The 18,219-nt window shown below is 36.4% G+C and overlaps 1 protein-coding gene across 2 annotated transcripts in view; it reads left to right on the top strand.

The window, feature by feature from the left end:
* LOC110605481 overlaps positions 1-18,219 on the top strand; it is a 110,989-nt gene that overhangs the window by 71,717 nt on the left and 21,053 nt on the right. For both annotated transcript variants that reach the window (XM_021744077.2, XM_043952484.1), the window contains 6 exons: positions 2,885-3,174; positions 3,281-3,365; positions 3,453-3,788; positions 3,970-4,332; positions 4,424-4,913; positions 7,105-7,268. In XM_021744077.2, coding sequence (XP_021599769.1) covers positions 2,885-3,174; positions 3,281-3,365; positions 3,453-3,788; positions 3,970-4,332; positions 4,424-4,913; positions 7,105-7,268 — 1,728 coding nt within the window. The remainder of the gene's footprint in view (positions 1-2,884; positions 3,175-3,280; positions 3,366-3,452; positions 3,789-3,969; positions 4,333-4,423; positions 4,914-7,104; positions 7,269-18,219) is intronic.

The following is an 18,219-nucleotide window of genomic DNA, read 5'->3' as shown; positions in this document are numbered from 1 at the left end:
AGAGCCCTAAGTCTCTAAATGTTACCCTTTGTGAATAACCCAAATGAACAGAGCCCTAAGTCTCCAAATGTTACTCTTTATGAGTAACCCAAATGAACAGATCCAAATGTTACTCTTTATGAGTAACCCAAATGAACAGAGCGCTACGTCTCCAAATGTTATTCTTTATGAGTAACCCAAATGAACAGAGCCCTAAGTCTCCAAATGTTACCCTTTATGAGTAACCCAAATGAACAGAGCCCTAAGTCTCCAAATGTTACCCTTTATGAGTAACCCAAATGAACAGAGCCCTAAGTCTCCAAATGTTACTCTTTTATGGGTAATCCAAATAAACAGAGCCCTAAGTCTCCAAAAGTTACTCCAAAAGTTACTCTTTATGGGTAACCCAAATGAATAGTATCAAAAAGATGTCTTCACCCAACACCCAAACGGCAAACGAACCACAAATCTGACAAGGATGCTACAAGGCGACTTTGGCATCCTCTCTAGGTGAACGGTGAGAGACAAATATTATCCTAGATGGATAACACAAAAGAACAGGAGTCCTGAGTCTCCAAAAATTTAAAACTTGACGAGAGAGAAAATAAATCTCTACAAACCTGGCTCTGATACCATGTAGAAATATAATATTTGATGTATTTCATAATAAAGATTACAACCTATTTATATATAAAAGACGGTATCTAAACAGGAAAGAAAATCAAGTCTATAATTATACAATCCCTAAAATTAAGCAACTAACCCATCTATCAATATTTACTTCCTATATTAATATATTTACTTCCTATAATCTATAACACTCCTTTTCAATCATTCTCCGAAATTTGACTGCATCTCCAGTACAGTCTGCCTAGAAGTCCTGATAGCAATCATGTTCCTGCCATAAGCCACATAACTCATAATAAAATTGGGAGATAGTCATTTCTCCTTGCTTAGTACCATGGATCTTATTTCAAATATCATAAATTTGGGCATCATTCCCAATCTTGGAATAAGTTAAGGACAAACCTTTCCATATCTTTGTAGCAGTATTAATTAACAAATAGGATTTAGAGATACGAGGTTGCATAGAGTTAAGTAACCATGTCATAACAAGACAATTGTCCAAGTCCCATTGAGGAAAATCTAGATCACTCTCATTCGGTTGCTTTTTATTACCAGTGACATAGCCCTGTAGTCCTCTAGCCTTGATAAATAACAAATAAGACCTTAACCAAGCAAGATAATTGGTTTCATCAAGTTTTACAGGACTAATTTGCAAGGAAGTATTATTACAGTTAGGAATTGAGATCCTTTTACTTTCTACCATGACCCTTTTACCTTCTGCCATGGTAAAAATAAATAAACCGTGAAAGAATAGGAGGTATCTAAGGTTGTACATGCAAGAGAGCCCAATCGAATAACCAAAAGACTAGGTAGCAGCACGGGAAGGCCGGAAAGACAGTTGGAATCGGCGCTGGAGTGATCGGCGCGTGACCCTCACGCACTGGATTTTCCAATGTCGGAGCTAGGCGGTCAGGTCAGCGACAGTTTGACGATTCTCCTAGTGCCTGCGGTGAGAGGTGAAAAGGTTTCTAGATGGGGTAGTACCAAAAAGATACATCTATGGTTTTGAAACCCTAAAGAGGAAAGATTGAATTTAAACTCTAAAATGAGGAAAAAGTTTTGATACCATGAAGAATTTTGGAGAATTTTAGAGTATTCTTGTATTTCACTCTTGATTTTTACAAATGATTTACATGACTATTTATACACAAAGAATTATAATGAAACAGGAAGTAAATAATCAAATAATAATTATAGAGATAATTGAAGATCCTAATCAAATCAAATCATATCCTTAGAATTAGGAAATAAGTCAACAGTATGAATTGAAACAATGTCTCTGTGCATGGTTTGGCATGTTTAGTAAAATTGTTCAAGAATTTGAATTGAAACTAATGTTGAACTATCTTAAGGTGATGAATCGTCCAGATATTGCTTTTGCAGTAAGCGTTGTAAGTCAATTTATATCTATACATATAGTGAAATATTGATCTGATCTAAAACAAATTCTATGTTATCTAAAAGGGACCTCTAGATAGGCCAGACTTGAGGAGATATTCTAGGAGAGATAAGGCGGAAAAAACTAATGTGTAGTCTACTCAATGCCAAGAATCTCCATCTTCTTCCCCCTCCGTTGATATATTTATAATAATTTAAACTTGAAAGGGAGAGATCTCTACAAAGGAGGAGAAATTTTTTGAGAATGTGATAGAAGCAGTAGGTTTGAATGGGTAGGACATGCAAAGACTGAAAACTAATGAAGAAAATACTCCTACATGTTATTTGTAGTAGCTTCATTATTGCAGGTAGCGCACATTACTGCTACTCATTGTTAAAATAATGGCTTTTAAGTAATGGCAATAGTGGTTGTTACCCATGTAACTCAGAAAGTGCCTATACACAATGGGATAATGGATAACTGGGCCTTGAAAAACCTGCAAATAATACCTATGATGTCTCTTGCCATGATAAGGGAATCTATAATGTCTCTTGCTATGGATGTGGTTCTACGATAATTCATGTTGAATTGCTTCACTAGCGTATTGATTAATATACACTAAACAATATTTGTTGTTCAATTATTTTCTGAGTTCAGAAGTTCCTTCACATATATTTTTTTGACGAGCAAAAACTATTATTTGGTGCTTTTTTATTGTCCCACCTTGCAAAAATACATCATGAATGAAAAAATTGAGAAATGTGCATCCCTCTTTGCAAATATTTTGCAGTTGTTACTTCTAATCTTGATGTCTTGAGATATTGAAGGATTTCTTATTGGAAATATGAGAAAATATAATTGATGGAATGATGACATTTGGTTTACTTTTGGTGTTAGCAGGCTTGTTTTGAGGGGTGATATAATTGAAATGACTGCAAATGCACTTGGTTTGATGATGGAGAGCAATGGAATCAGGATTTTGGAGCCGTTTGATACGTCTATGAGTTATTTGAATGCTTCTGGGAAGACAGAGATTCATTTATCTATTACAAATATATTCATGAACTTTACTTTCAGCATTTTGAGACTTTTTTTAGCAGTTGAAGAGGACATCTTGTCATTTCTGAGGATGACTTCAAAACAGAAAACAGTAGCCTGTTTTGAGTTTGATAAAGTTGGAACAATAAGAAGTATGTTATGCTTGCTTCTTCCCTCTTGTGGATCAATGATAAGAGGACAAGAACATGCGTTAAGATTTGTGATGTTGATTTATTGCCTTATCATTGTGCTTTGCAGATCCACATAGTGACCAAGTCTATGCCTTCTGGAGACCTCGTGCACCACCTGGCTTTGCAGTTCTTGGAGACTATTTGACTCCATTGTCCGTAACAACTTTTAACAGTGTTATTTTAAGGTTATGTCTATGTATTATTTCCTTACTTTCATATAACTGCTTTGCACATGGCAGGGACAAGCCTCCTACAAAAGGAGTCGTTGCTGTGAATATGAACTTTGCAAGAGTCAAAAGACCTATATCTTTCAAACTAATTTGGCCACTATTAGCTTCTAAGGAAATTTCTAATCAAGGCATAACCAGTTCTGTCACTTTACCAAATGGTCAAAGCAGTGGAGATGATAGCTGTTCCATTTGGTTTCCTGAAGCACCCAGAGGTTATGTTGCATTGGGCTGTGTGGTGTCTGCAGGAAGAAAACCACCACCTTTGTCTTCTGTTTTTTGCATCTTGGCTTCTCTAGTTTCTCCTTGTCCCCTGAGGGATTGTATTGCCATCTTCTCTCCCAACCTGTATGCTGAAATTTTCTAAATTATTCTCTTATATGGGTTAATTTTGCACATGCACAGATACATGCATGCACAAACACATGGATCTATACTTCTTCTCATGCATATGAACAGGTGCACACACAGTGCTATTTGGTTCAACTGATGGAATTATCTGTTTTCTATTTTTCTTTTCAAATTTCAGGTATCCATCAGCTTTGGCCTTTTGGCGTGTGGAAAATTCTTTGGGTACTTTCTTGCCGGCAGATCCAATGACTCTTGGCTTACTGGGTGGTTCTTATGAGTTACGCAATATAAAATTTGGGCTCCAAGAGTTTTCTCCAAAAGCATCCAAAAATTCAGATGCACAAGCTTTCTCTACAGGAGATGTTGATGGACTTCAATCAGGAAAATCATCATCTGTAAACTCTGCGCGACGGTTTGAAGCTGTTGCCAGTTTTCAATTGATATGGTGGAACCGGACTTCAACCTCAAGGAAGAAATTTTCCATATGGCGTCCAATAGTCCCTCAGGGGATGGTATATTTCGGTGATATCGCTGTTAAAGGGTATGTAGTACTTATTATGATTGTCTTATATGTTAATTTCCCCATTTTAGACTAGGTAAGGTTAATTTTCTTTGATTTTTTTGGAAGTTAGGTATGAGCCTCCCAATACTTGCATTGTCCTTCATGATACTGGGGATGAAGAGTTTTTCAAAGCTCCTCTGGATTATCAACTCGTTGGACAGATAAAGAAACAGAGGGGCATGGAGAGTATTTCTTTCTGGATGCCCCAAGCCCCCCCAGGCTTTGTTTCATTGGGCTGCATTGCATGTAAGGGCTCACCAAAACTTCATGATTTCAGCAAGTTAAGATGCATGCGCAGTGACATGGTTGCTGGGGATCAATTCTTGGAGGAAAGTGTATGGGATACATCAGAAGCCAAGCTTACAGCAGAACCATTTAGTGTATGGACAGTTGGAAGTGAGTTGGGGACCTTCATGGTCCGCAATGGTTTCAAAAAACCTCCAAAACGGTTTGCTCTAAAGTTGGCTGATACTAATATACCAAGTGTTTCCAATGATACTGTTGTTGATGCAAAAATTGGAACCTTTTCTGCAGTCATTTTTGATGATTATGGTGGCATGGTGAGAGTTTGGTTTCTTGTAGCATTATTTAAAATTGTTTTCATCATTTTGAAATTCCCTATTGTGTATTAATATATGCTTGCTGATATAACATACTGAACTTGAGATTCAGGTCCATGAGACTATGAATAATGTAAATAGACAAATATATGCTTTAGGATATTTTTCCTGTTGCAAAGAATTATTTTAAAACTGAATTAAAAAAAGAAAGTCCTAAAATGAAGTTAAAACTGAACTGTTAAAACTGGTTTGTTTGCTTTTGTGATTAACTAATATTTTTGGGTCAAGTTCAGATTTTGAGAATCATAATTGGGTTCTTTTGGATTGGATAAAAAATATTGTGAAGTGTTTGAATATCTGGTCGGTGCCATTCCTGAAGTTGGGTTGGGTGTTGAAATGGGAATGTCTATTTTTGTAACCTGTGGGAACTGGGGATGTGATGGCATGATGCACAAGTCTGATGCTTCGACTGTTTTTTTGGTCTGATAGATATCTGGACTCATGCATTGCTCAATAAGTTGCAGTGTACTATTTTTTCTGTTGCAACTGAACATAATTTTGTTTTCTCTATGTTGTCTAAGTACTTCGTCTTTTTCCATGAAATGCACTGATCTTTACTTTAATATATATGTAACATCAATTTATGAAAAATGAGCAAAGTGTCAAATCCTTGGCATTTACTAGCTGAGGGAACTGAGTGGTGTCTGATTGCTTGTATATGTTGTCTGACTCCCAATGAACCTTTTCATGGCTTTCGTTTTAGTTGGGAACCATTGGGATATTCTGATGTTATAGGCATGTTGACCTATGACTGGCAGGTGAACACACTGCTCAGCCAAAAAAAAAAAAAAGGTCATTTTAGGTTTGTCTACCTTAGTCTTCTATACTTTCTCTTGCTTCAAATATTTGCTGGTCTTGGATGTAAAATTTACATTTTTAATGGACGGTTTTTTGCAGTTTCACCTTTAAACTTCAACTTCAGAAGTAAAGAATTTCATAGAAAACTGATTTAATGTTCTTTTGTGTCTCTTATGATGAACACTGTCGAATTGTAAAATAACAAGGAGCATTATGGAGTTGAGGTGAGGGTTAGAGTTGATATGGTTTCAAATGCTCTTGCTTGCGTTTCTCTGTGTTGTTTAGGTATCCCTTTGAGTTCTGAGTTTCAAATGATAGTTGTAGCATTTAAATGTTTTGCTTTTTCCAGATTGTCCCTTATGAATTATTGAAGTATTTATTGCTTTGTCACCTTACAATTTGGGGCTCTTTTTTTTTTTTTTCGCTGCAGCCATTATATTATGTAACAACTGTACCATATTTATAGGTTTTTGGCCCATTCCATCGCTGTGAAACCTGTTATTTAAAGGCAAAAGAAAATTTGTAATCATAGCGACTGTTATTTAACGGTAACTGCTGTTATTTACTATTAGGTAATGTAATGATCCATTACCTCACTTATCTTTTAAGGCCAGCTAGGGGCTAACAACTCTTCCTCATTCTTCTTTTCTAGTCTGGGGAGTTTAAGCTGTTGTGTCTCACTTTCTCTCTCAAATTTCCATCAAAATTCTGCTAGTTTTCTACAGATGTTTCAATTCTTCTCTAATATCATCAACTATCTTTCTAGTTCTACATGTAAAAGTTGAGTTATTTATCTTTGTATCTAGTTTTCCCCTTGTTGTTCAAGAAAACTGTGTTTGCTTGTTTGTTTGTTTTTAATTAAAATTTTAGTATGAAGCATTATTCTTTACCATCCACATATTTATTTTAGCTTTAAATTGATTAATGCTAATGATGTCTATGAATGACAAATTTAATATCTTTATTGGATATATTTATGATTATCATTTTGTTGTGCATCTTAGTTTTACTTGTATCTTAAAACATCTATTCGTTCAAGAAAAAAAAAAAAAGCGTAGGGATGGTGGTTACCATGACCATGATTTTAAATCCATGCCGAGACCTCTAAGATGGTCCACTTTCTTATGTTTTTAGCCTATTGTTGTCTTTTTTTCTCTGAGCGTTTTGATTGTTTTGATCCTTCTGAAACATATTATCATGAAGTTTCAGTAGTTTATATTCTCTGAAATGCTTCAATCAATATTTTAGAGTTTTAACCATGTTCTCTTTTCAGAAACTAGGTAACTACAGATTGCTGTTATTATGACGTTAATTTGTTTAATGAAATTTGCAGATGGTTCCATTGTTCAATGTATCTTTAAGTGGAATAGGGTTCAATTTGCATGGAAGAACTGATTACTTGAATTCTACTATCAGTTTCTCTTTGGCTGCGAGATCATATAATGATAAGTATGAAGCATGGGAGCCACTTGTTGAGCCAGTTGTTGGATTTCTAAGGTAACCTATTGCTTTAGGCATAAGATTTTCTTTATATGGCTGCTTTGTGAAAAGATGGCAAGATACAGACATCTGAATCCCTGTTTTGCTATTGCATGGGATTGTTATTTTTGCTTAGATAATTGCTAAAGAAAGTAATAGAAAAAGTTTGAAAAACCATATTAAAGCCCTTGATTCTTTCTTATTAGTTTTGTTATTGGGCCTTAGTTGGCACTTCCATTCTATTGAACCCTCCAACTTCTTGTTTGATACTATCAAGTAAATTTTTTAACAATGGGAAATAAATTTTTGTTAATATTATGAATAGCTGTCATATTTCTCAATGAATTATTATAAAGTGATTTTAATTTCAACCAACGTAGAACTACAAAAATGACATGATGTAATTGTCTGGTCTTTAGTCATGAATGGGACTAGTAAAATTACTATATGTTGACCAACATAGAAGGTTCCCAATTAGGAAAATTCAAATCTTTGGGATTCTAATTAGGTTTGATTATAGGAATTTTATTCTTATTATAAATATTTCTAGTTTAGGTTGATTCTTTGTTTATAAATAATCAAACCTTATAAAGATCAAAGCAATTGGAATAGAATAAAAAATTCCTCCTAAAATTCTTTATGGTATTATAGCTATGCCAGCTTAATTAGCATAAGTTTCAAACCTGTCACAAAAAAAGTTAGGGTTAATAATAGGTCAAGCTTCTAGGCGACTATATCAAGAGAGTTGTTCGACACCATCCGTCCCGAAGGAAAGCCCATCCCATTTTCGGCCTATTTCCGTTGTCGCTGTCCGGTCACGTGCGTGAAGCCACCACCATCGCAAGATTCTACATATTTGCCACGCGCCGGCGCGTGTGACATTTCTGATGGTCTTCTTCGACGGCGATCCTTTACGGCGGACTCGTCTTCAAGTCGCGCCTTTGACCTATGTGAACCCGTGAATTGGTTAACCTTTTTTCGGCGTGGGAGACGTTTCTCGATGTTTTTTCTGGCAATGATTCTTTTCGACAGACATGTCTTCAAGTTGCGCCTCTGATCTGTCTGGACCTGTGCTTTTTCGCCAATGAACAGTAATTCTTTCTTCAGTAATATTGACCAACATAGAAGGTTTTTAATTAGGAGGATTCAAATCTTTGAGATCCTAATTAGGCTTGAATTATGAGATTTTATTCTCATTGTAAATATTCTTAATTTTGATTGATTCTTTGTGTATAAATACTCAAACCTTGTAAATATTAATTTAATTGGAATGCAATAAAAAATTCTTCTCAAAATTCTTCATGGTATCAAAGCTTTTTTGTTCTGATTTTAAGGTTTAAATTCAATTTTTCTCTTAGGATTTCTAAAACTCTAGATCTACCTTTTTGGTACTACCCTATCTAGGAACTTTTTTTTTCATCTCACCATCGCCACCAACAGGGTCACCGGACCGTTGCTGGCCAGCCGGCCAGTTCCAATGCCGGAAAGCCACGCGCGAGGCTCACGCCCCCTCGCAAGATTCTGCATCTTTCCCATGCGCCGGCGCATGTGACATTTTCCAGTGGTCTTTTTCGACGGCGATCCTTTCTGGTAGACTCGCCTTCAAGTCGCACCTATGATCTACTGGACCCATGCCTTTTTTGCCGGTGAGCAGTAATTCTTTCTTCAATAACAATAATTTTTCGCTATTTTTGACAGAAAAATGATAGTTTTTTCTTAAAATGGCAATGACTTTTGTGGGTAATGTAAGAACTTCTGATAATGCTTTTGTTTTGTCTCTTGATTCTGCTTCATGGATTATTGATTATAGTGCAAATAGACATATGACGGGCTCCTCTGAAGGCTTCTTTAATTATCTTCCATGTCTACAAAAAGACACTGTCAGAATCGCTGCTTTTCCACTCCTACATCTGGAACAGACTCTATTATTTGTACTCCAAATATCAAGCTATTCTCTATTCTTCATGTTTCTTGTTTCCCTATTAATTTTTTATCTGTTAGTGCTCTTACCAAAGCACTTAACTGTAAAGTTGCATTTTTTCCTGACTATTATGTTATTCAGGACCTTCAAACTGGGAATAGGATTTGCAATGGTAGATTGCACGATGCCTTATATATGTTGGAAGGGAATCTAAGTTTGAATTCACCTTAGGCTCTTTCTGGAAGAAATCAGGATGTCAACCAGGAAATCATACAGTAGCATCGACAGTTAGGACACCCATCTTTCTTTGTTTTAGAGAAACTTTATCCTAATTTATTTTCCAAGACTCAATGCAGTTCTTTAGTTTGTGATGCTTGTGAGTATGCTTAGCATACAAGAATCTCTTATCCCTCCAGCAACAATAGGAGTACGATCTCTTTTGTGACGATCCATTCTAATGTTTGGGGTACTCAAACGATCTCACTATCTAGTAATTGTTTGTTTGTTACTTTTATTGATTGTTGCATTTGTATGATTTGAGTTTATTTGATAAAGGCAAAGAGTGATGTGATTTCTTGCTTTCAATCTTTTCACAAGATGATTTGTACTCAATTTGATGCTAAGATAAAAGTTTTGAGAACTGGTAATGGTACAGAGTACATGGATGGCCTTTTTCAGCTTATTTGGAGTCTAATGGGATAGTGCATCAAACTAACTGTCCTTATATTAGTGCCCAAAATGGTGTTGCTGAAAGAAAAAATACACCTATTGGAAGTAGCCCGATCTCTTCTTTTCACCATGAATCTTCTAAAAATCTATTGGGGAGATGCAGTCCTAGCCGCAGCTTATCTCATTAATAGAATGTCTCTTAAAGCTTTTATCTTTAAAAGCCCTTTAGAGGTGCTACAAGGGAAAAATGCTTATATTATTTCACCAAAGGTCTTTGGATGCACGTGTTTTATTCATATTAGGACAGGTGGGAAGCTCGATCCGAGGGCTATTAAATGTGTGTTTGTTGGGTACTCTCCTATACGAAAGGGTTACACGTGTTACCACTTTTCATCTAGAAAATATTTTTTCAGTATGGATATTACATTTAGAGAGATTAAACTTTACTTCAGTACTACTCCATCAACTCTTTAGAGGAAGGACAATGAGGGAGAAGAGATGATTTCTAGTCCTATAACTCTAAAACGTTTTACACTAGAGGAGACTACTATACAGAGGGAGACTATTTGTGATCAGGAGACTATTATACGGGGGACTATTAGTGACCCAATTAGGCGTTTGAATAAATCAGATTTAAATAGATACTCAAGAAGAGACAAAACAGAAGCAGAAAAAGTCATTGTGCAGCCTACTCGGTGTCATGAATCTTCCTCTTCTCCATCTGGTGAGTCATTCCTAAACCTTGAGCCCTTTGATGATTTAAATAAACCAATTGCTCAAAGAAAAGGAGTTAGATCTTGCACAAAGCACTCTATTTCTAACTTTCTCTTTTATGATTCTTTGTCTCCATCTTATAGAGCCTTTACCTTATCTATTTCCTCTGTGTCTATTCCACAAGATTGGAAGGAAGCTCTTTCAGATCCTAAATGGAAGGGAGCAATGATTAAAGAGATAAAAGCACTAGCCAAAAATGAGACATGCGAGCTTGTTACTCCCACCTGGGGAGAAACTTATTGGCTGCAAATGTGTGTTCACTGTGAAACACAAAGCAGATGGATCAATTGAAAGATACAAGGCTGGATTAGTGGCCAGGGGATACATGCAAACCTATGGAGTGGATTACCAAGAGATATTTGCTCCTGTTGCCAAAATGAACTTAATCATAGTATTACTATCTTGCACCGGCAACCTTGACTAGGATCTACAACAATTTGATGTGAAAAATGCATTCCTCCATAGAGACTTAAAGGAGGAAGTGTATATGAAAATCTCTCTTGGATTTGCTGAGGAGAAAACACAAGGAAAGGCGTGCAGGCTAAAGAAGGCTTTATATAGGTTGAAGCCGTCACCAAGAGCTTGGTTTGATCGATTCAGTAGAGATATGATTTCCTTTGGCTATCAACAGACCAATGCTGACCATATCCTATTTATCAGACATCACCAGAGTAAAATTACTTTTCTTACCGTCTATGTTGATAACATAGTAATGACAGTGGATGACACTGAAGAGATGACTAGGTTGAAAAAGCTTTTGGCTTAGGAGTTCGAAATTAAAGATCTTTCTTGGGAATCGAGGTTGCCAGGTCAAAGCAGGGAATCTTTATTTCTCAGAGAAAATATATTGATCTTTTAGAAGAAATTGGTATGTTAAGTTGCAAACTAGCAGAAACTCCCATTAAGAGCAATAACAAGCTACAAGCAGGGATTGGTGAATCAGTAGATACGGGTAAATATCAGAGGTTGGTAGGCAGACTGGCTTCACATACTCGACCAGACAGCATATGCAGTCAGTTTAGTCAGTTTATACATGATCCTCGTGAGCCTCACAAGCAAACTGTTTTTCGCATTTTGCGATACTTGAAGTCTGTTTCTGGAAAAGGTCTTCTATTCTCTCAACATAGTCATTTTCACATACATTCATTCATAAATGCAGATTGGGTTGGATCCCTTAATGATAGAAGGTCGATTAGTGGGTACTGTATACTTGTGGGAGGAAACCTTGTCACGTGGAGAAGCAAAAAGGAAAGTGGTGTTGCTCGATCAAGTGCTGAAGCGGAATATAGAGCGATGGCTTTGTGAACTCCTATGGTTGCAGAGATAGTTGGAAGAATTGAAACTATTGGAGAGGGACAAACTCCTATTGTACTGTGAAAACAAAGTTGCCATCAGTATAGCTCGCAATCCGGTTCAACATGACCAAATGAAGCACATAGATATTGATCGACACTTCATTAAAGAGAAGTTAATAAATGGTGTTTTGACGTTAGATCATGTGACTTCCGATGAACAGTTAGCTGATGTGTTTACCAAAGGGCTCAACAACAAAACCTATCATACCTTGGTTTGCAAGTTGGATATGTGTGATATCTATGTACCAACTTAAGGGGAAATGTTGACCAACATAGAAGGTTCCTAATTAGGAGGATTTAAATCTTTGGGATCCTAATTAGGCTTGAGTTAAGGGATTTTATTCTTATTGTAAATATTCCTACTTTAGGTTGATTCTTTGTGTATAAATACTCAAACCTTGTAAAGATCAATTCAATTGGAATAGAATAAAAAATTCCTCCCAAAATTCTTCAAGTAACAATAATTTTTCCACCGTTTTTGACAGAAAAAGGATGGTTTTTTCTTGAAATGGCTGTCACTTGTATGGGTAATGTAAGGATCTTTTATAATTTCTGCTCTATGTATTATTGTTTCTAGTGCAAATAGACACATGACGGCTCCTTTGAAGGCTTCTTTAATTATCTTCCATGTCTACAAAAAGATAATGTTAGAATCGCAGATGCTTTTTCTACTCCTATCTCTGTAACCGATTCTATTATTTGTACTCAAAATATCAAGCTATCCTCTATTCTTCATGTTTCTCGTTTCCTTGTTAAACTTTTATCTGTTATTACTCTCACCAAAACTGCGCAGTAGCTTATTTATGTTGAAAGAGAATCTAAGTTTGAATTCACTTCGGACTCTTTTTGGAACAGTTAGACTTATTTGCTGATCCTAGCTGATTCTAGGGATATAATTTGATTTTATTAGAATCCTTAATTATCTCTGTAATTTTTATTTGATTATTTGCTTTCTGTTTAGATATAATTCTTTGTGTATAAATAGTCATGTAAACCAAAATTAAGAGTGAAATACAAGAATACTCTAAATTTTTCCAAAATTCTTCATGGTATTAGAGGCTTTTCCTGATTTTAGGGTTCAAATTCAATTTTTCCTCTTTAGGGTTTTGAAACCCTAGATCTACCTTTTTTGATACTCTAGTCTCACCGCCGACACTAGGAGAATCGCCGGACTGTCGTCGGCCGATTGCCCAGCTCCGACATTGGAAAAAACTAGTGCGTGAGGCTCACGGTGCCTCCCTTTCCCTGCGCGTAACCCATCACTTCCCGACACATGATCCATTGCCCAACGTGCTTCGCTGCTCCGATCACTCCAGCGACAATTTTGACATCTTTCCGACCTTCCCGTGTTGCTACCCGGTCTTTTGGTGAATCGATTGGGCTCTCTTGTGTGTACAACCTTGGATTCCTCCTATTCTTTCACGAATCATTGCCATGGCAACAGGTGAAAGGGTCTCGATGGCAGAAGATAATGTTTCGTCTCTTAATAATATTCCATGGATTATCGATTTTGGTGCGAATAGACACATGACAGGCTCTTCTAAAGGCTTTCTCAATTATTTTCTTTCTCTAACCAAAGATGGTGTCAGAATTGCTGATAGTTTTTTTACTCCCATATTCAGAATAGGTTCTGTTATTTGCACTTCCAACATTAAATTATCATTTGTCCTCCATGTTCTTCACTTTCCTGTCAACCTTTTATCTGTCAGTGCTATCACCAATGCCCTTAACTGTAAAATTGAATTCTTTCCTGATCATTGTGTTATTCTGGATCTTAGCACAGGGAAGAAGATTGGCAATGGTAGGCTGCATGATGGCTTATACATGTTAAAAGGTGATCCGAGTTCTTCAATATCTCAAGCCTGTTTTGGAGAAAATAAGGATGTTAATCAGAAAATAATACAGTGGCACAGGCGGTTAGGGCATCCATCATTTTTTTGTCTTAAAAAAACTTTATCCTAATTTGTTTGCTAGGACTCAGTTTGGTTCTCTATTTTGTGATGTTTGTGAGTATGCTAAACACACTAGAACATCCTATCCTTTGAGTCATAATAAAAGTCAAATTCCTTTTGCGACTATTCATTCTGATGTTTGGGGGCCTACTCAAACTGTCTCCTTATCTTGTAATCGATGGTTTATCACCTTTATTGATTGTTGCACTCGAATGACTTGGGTCTATTTGATTAAAGCTAAAAGTGATGTCTTTTCTTGTTTTCAATCCTTTCATAAGATGATTTGTACTCAATTTGATACTAAGGTAAAAATTTTGAGAACTGACAATGGAAAAGAATACATGGATAGTAATTTTTCTGCTTATTTGGAGAGTAATGGGATAGTACACCAGACTAGTTGTCCTTATACTAGTGCTCAAAATGGCATTGCTAAGAGGAAAAATAGACATCTATTGGAGGTAGCTTGATCTCTTATGTTCACCATGAATCTACCCAAAGCATATTGGGGAGATGCAATCCTTGTATTTGGTTATCTTATCAATAGAATGCCTCTCAAGACCCTTGACTTTATGAGTCTTTTGGGGATTCTACAAGGAAAGAATTCATACGTTGTTCCATCAAAAGTATTTGGGTGTGTTTGCTTTGTCCATATTAGGACGGCAGGGAACAAGGCCCTTAGATGTGTGTTTGTTGGGTATTCTCCGACACAGAAGGGATACAAGTGTTATCACCCTCCTTCTAGGAAATACATAGTCAGTATGGATGTTACCTTCCGAGAAACTAAACCCTACTTCAGTACCACCCACTCACCTCTTTAGGGGGAGAATAATGAGCAAGAAGAGATGATTCTGAATTCTGTGATTCTGAATGATATGGTTCAACTAGAGAGTTTGAGTTCTAGTAGACAGAGGGAGATGTCCAATCAGGAAGAGAGAATTGGTCGTTTGGACAAGCCAGATTTGAGAAGGTATTCGAAGAGAGACAAAGCAAAAGAAGCCATTATGGTGTCTACTCAGAGTTAAGAATCTTCTTCTGTGAGTTACCCAGTCAAGAATCTTCTTCTGGTGAGTTACCCAGTAAAAAATCTTCTTTTGGTGAGTTACCCACAACTCTTGAATGCTTCAATTACTTAGATAAACCTATTGCACACAGAAAAGGGGTCAAATCTTGTACTAAACACTTTATTTCTAACTTTATTTCTTATGAATCCTTGTCTCCTTCTTATAGAGCTTTTGCCTTGTCTATTTCCTCTGTGTCTATTTCACAGGATTGGAAGAAAGTTCTTGCAGATCCTAAATAGAAGGAAGCAATGATTGGAGAGATGAAAGCATTGGCTAAAAATGAGATCTAGGAGCTTGTCACTCTCCCACCTGAAAAGAAACTCATTGGCTGTAAATGGGTGTTTACATTGAAACACAAAGCTGATGGCACAATTGAACGGTTTAAGATTGGTTGCTAAAGGATTCACCCAAACCTATGTAGTGAATTTCCAAGAGACATTTGCTTCGGTTGCAAAAATGAACTCAATCAGAGTTCTGTTGTCTTGCGCAACCAACTTGGACTAGGACTTGCAACAGTTTCATGTGAAGAATGCTTTCCTTCATGGAGATTTAGAGGAAGAATTGTTCATGAAAATTCCTCCTGGGTTCGCTGATGAGAAGACACAAGGGAAGGTGTGCAGATTAAAAAAGGCTTTGTATGGGCTAAAACAATCTCTCAGAACTTGGTTTGACAGGTTTAGCAAAGCCATGATGTCCTTTGTTTACCAACAAAGTAATGCTGATCACACTCTGTTTATCAAACATCACAAAGGTAAAATCACCCTTCTTATTATGTATGTTAATGATATAGTAGTTACAGGTGATTGCTAAAGAGGAAATGGCTCGACTAAAGAGGTCGTTGGCTCAGAAATTTGAAATCAAAGATCTAGGAAAATTGCAATATTTCCTAGGTATCGAGGTGGCTAGATCAAAAAAAAGGAATTTTCATCTCCCAAAAAAAGTACATTCTGAATCTTTTGGAAGAAACTGGTATGATGGAATGTAAACCAGTAGAATCTCCTATTGAAAGTAATCACAAATTGGAAGCAGGAACTGGTGAGCCTGTGAATATTGGAAGATACCAGAGATTGGTAGGAAGGTTGATTTATCTCTCACACACTCGACTGGATATAGCCTACACTGTTAGCTTAGTCAGCCAATTCATGCATGACCCTTGCCAGACTCATATGCAGGCTGTACTTCGCATTTTGAGATACCTAAAGTCTGCACCAGGGAAAGGGCTTCTTTACTCCAAATATAGTCACCTCTGAGTTGAAGCTTTTATAGATACAGATTGGGCATGATCTCTCAATGACAGGAAATCCACCTCTGGTTACTGTACAGTTGTGGGAGGGAACCTTGTCACAGGAGCAAAAAACAAAGTGTTGTTGCTCGGTCAAGTGCTGAAGCAGAATACAGAGCAATAGCCCAAGGTATGTATGAACTTTTATGGTTGCAGAAGTTATTGAAGGAGTTGAGGTTGCCCGAGAGAGACAAGATAACTTTGTATTGTGACAATAAAGCTGTTATAAGTATAGCACAAAATCCAGTCCAATATGACCGGACAAAACACATTGAAATTGATCGGCACTTCATTAAAGAAAAATTAACAGATGGTGTCTTGAGTCTAGTTCATGTGACTTCTATTGGGCCATTTGCGGATGTGTTTACTAAAGGGCTCAACAACAAGATCTAACATAATCTGATTTGCAAGTTGGGCATGTGCGACATCTTTGCACCAATTTGAGGGGGGTGTTGACTTATTTGTTAATCCTAGCTAATTCTAGGGATATGATTTGATTTTATTAGGATCCTTAATTATCTCTGTAATTATTATTTGATTATTTATTTCCTATTTAGATATAATTCTTTGTGTATAAATAGTTATGTAAACCAATTGTAAAAATTAAGAGTGAAATACAAGAATACTCTAAATTTTTTCAAAATTCTTTAGGAACAAATCGAGATGTCAACCAAACATTACAAGAGTAAAATTACTCTTCTCATAGTCTATGTTGATGACATAGTAACGACAGGAGATGACTCAACTGAAAGAGCTTTTTGGCTCAAGAGTTCGAAATTAAAGATTTAAAAAAACTTCAATATTTCTTGAGAATTGAGGTTGTCAGATCAAAAAAGGAATCTTTATTTCGCAGAGAAAATACATTCTGGATCTTTTAAAAGAAACTAGTATGTTAGGCTACAAATCAGTAGAAACTCCCATTAAAAGCAATCACGAGTTACAAGCAGGGATTGGTGAATCAGTAGTTATTGGCAGATATCAGAGGCTGGTAAACAGATTGATTTATCTTTCACATATTCGACCAAACATAGCATTCGTAATCATCTTAGTCAGTTTATGAATGATCCTCATGATTCTCACATGCAAGCTGTTTTTCGAAGTTTGCGATGCTTGAAGTCAGCTCGTAGAAAAATTCTCCTATTCTCTAAACACGATTATCTCCACATACATGCATTCAGAGATGTAGATTGGGATGGATCCCTTGATGATAAGAGGTCGACTAGTGGTTACTGCACACTTCTAAGAGGAAACCTTGCCATTTGGAGAAACTAAAAGCAAAGTGTTGTTGCTCGATCAAGTGTTGTTGTTCGATCAAGTGCTGAGACAGAATATAGAGCGATGGCACAAGGTGTTTGTAAACTCCTGTGGTTGCAGAGATTGTTGAAGGAATTGAAGCTGTTGGAAAGGGACAAACTCAGTACAAGCCATCAATATACCTCACAATCCTATTCAACATAACTGACCGAAGTATATAGAAATTGATCTATACTTCATTAAAGAGAAATTAATAAATGGTGTCTTGAGATTAGATCATATGATTTTCCATGAAAAGCTAGATGATATGTTTACCAAAGGGCTCAGCAACAAGACCTATCACACCTTGGTTTGCAAATTAGGCATATGTGATATTTATGCACCAACTTGATGGAGAGTGTTGACCAACATAGAATGTTCCTAATTAGGAGGATTACATTTTTGAAATTCTAGAGAAGTTAATAAATAGTGTCTTGCGATTAGATCATATGATTTTCCATGAACAGCTAGATGATATATTTACCAAAGGGTTCAGCAACAAGACCTATTACACCTTGGTTTGCAAATTAGGTATGTGTGATATTTATGCACCAACTTGAGGGAGAGTGTTGACCAACATAAAATGTTCCTAATTAGGAGGATTATATTTTTGAAATTCTAATTAGGCTTGATTATAAGGGTTGATTATAGAGATTTTATTC

Source organism: Manihot esculenta, chromosome 17 (genome assembly GCF_001659605.2).
Source record: "Manihot esculenta cultivar AM560-2 chromosome 17, M.esculenta_v8, whole genome shotgun sequence".
Classification (NCBI taxonomy): domain Eukaryota; kingdom Viridiplantae; phylum Streptophyta; class Magnoliopsida; order Malpighiales; family Euphorbiaceae; genus Manihot; species Manihot esculenta.
This window is presented reverse-complemented; position numbering and strand designations above follow the sequence as displayed.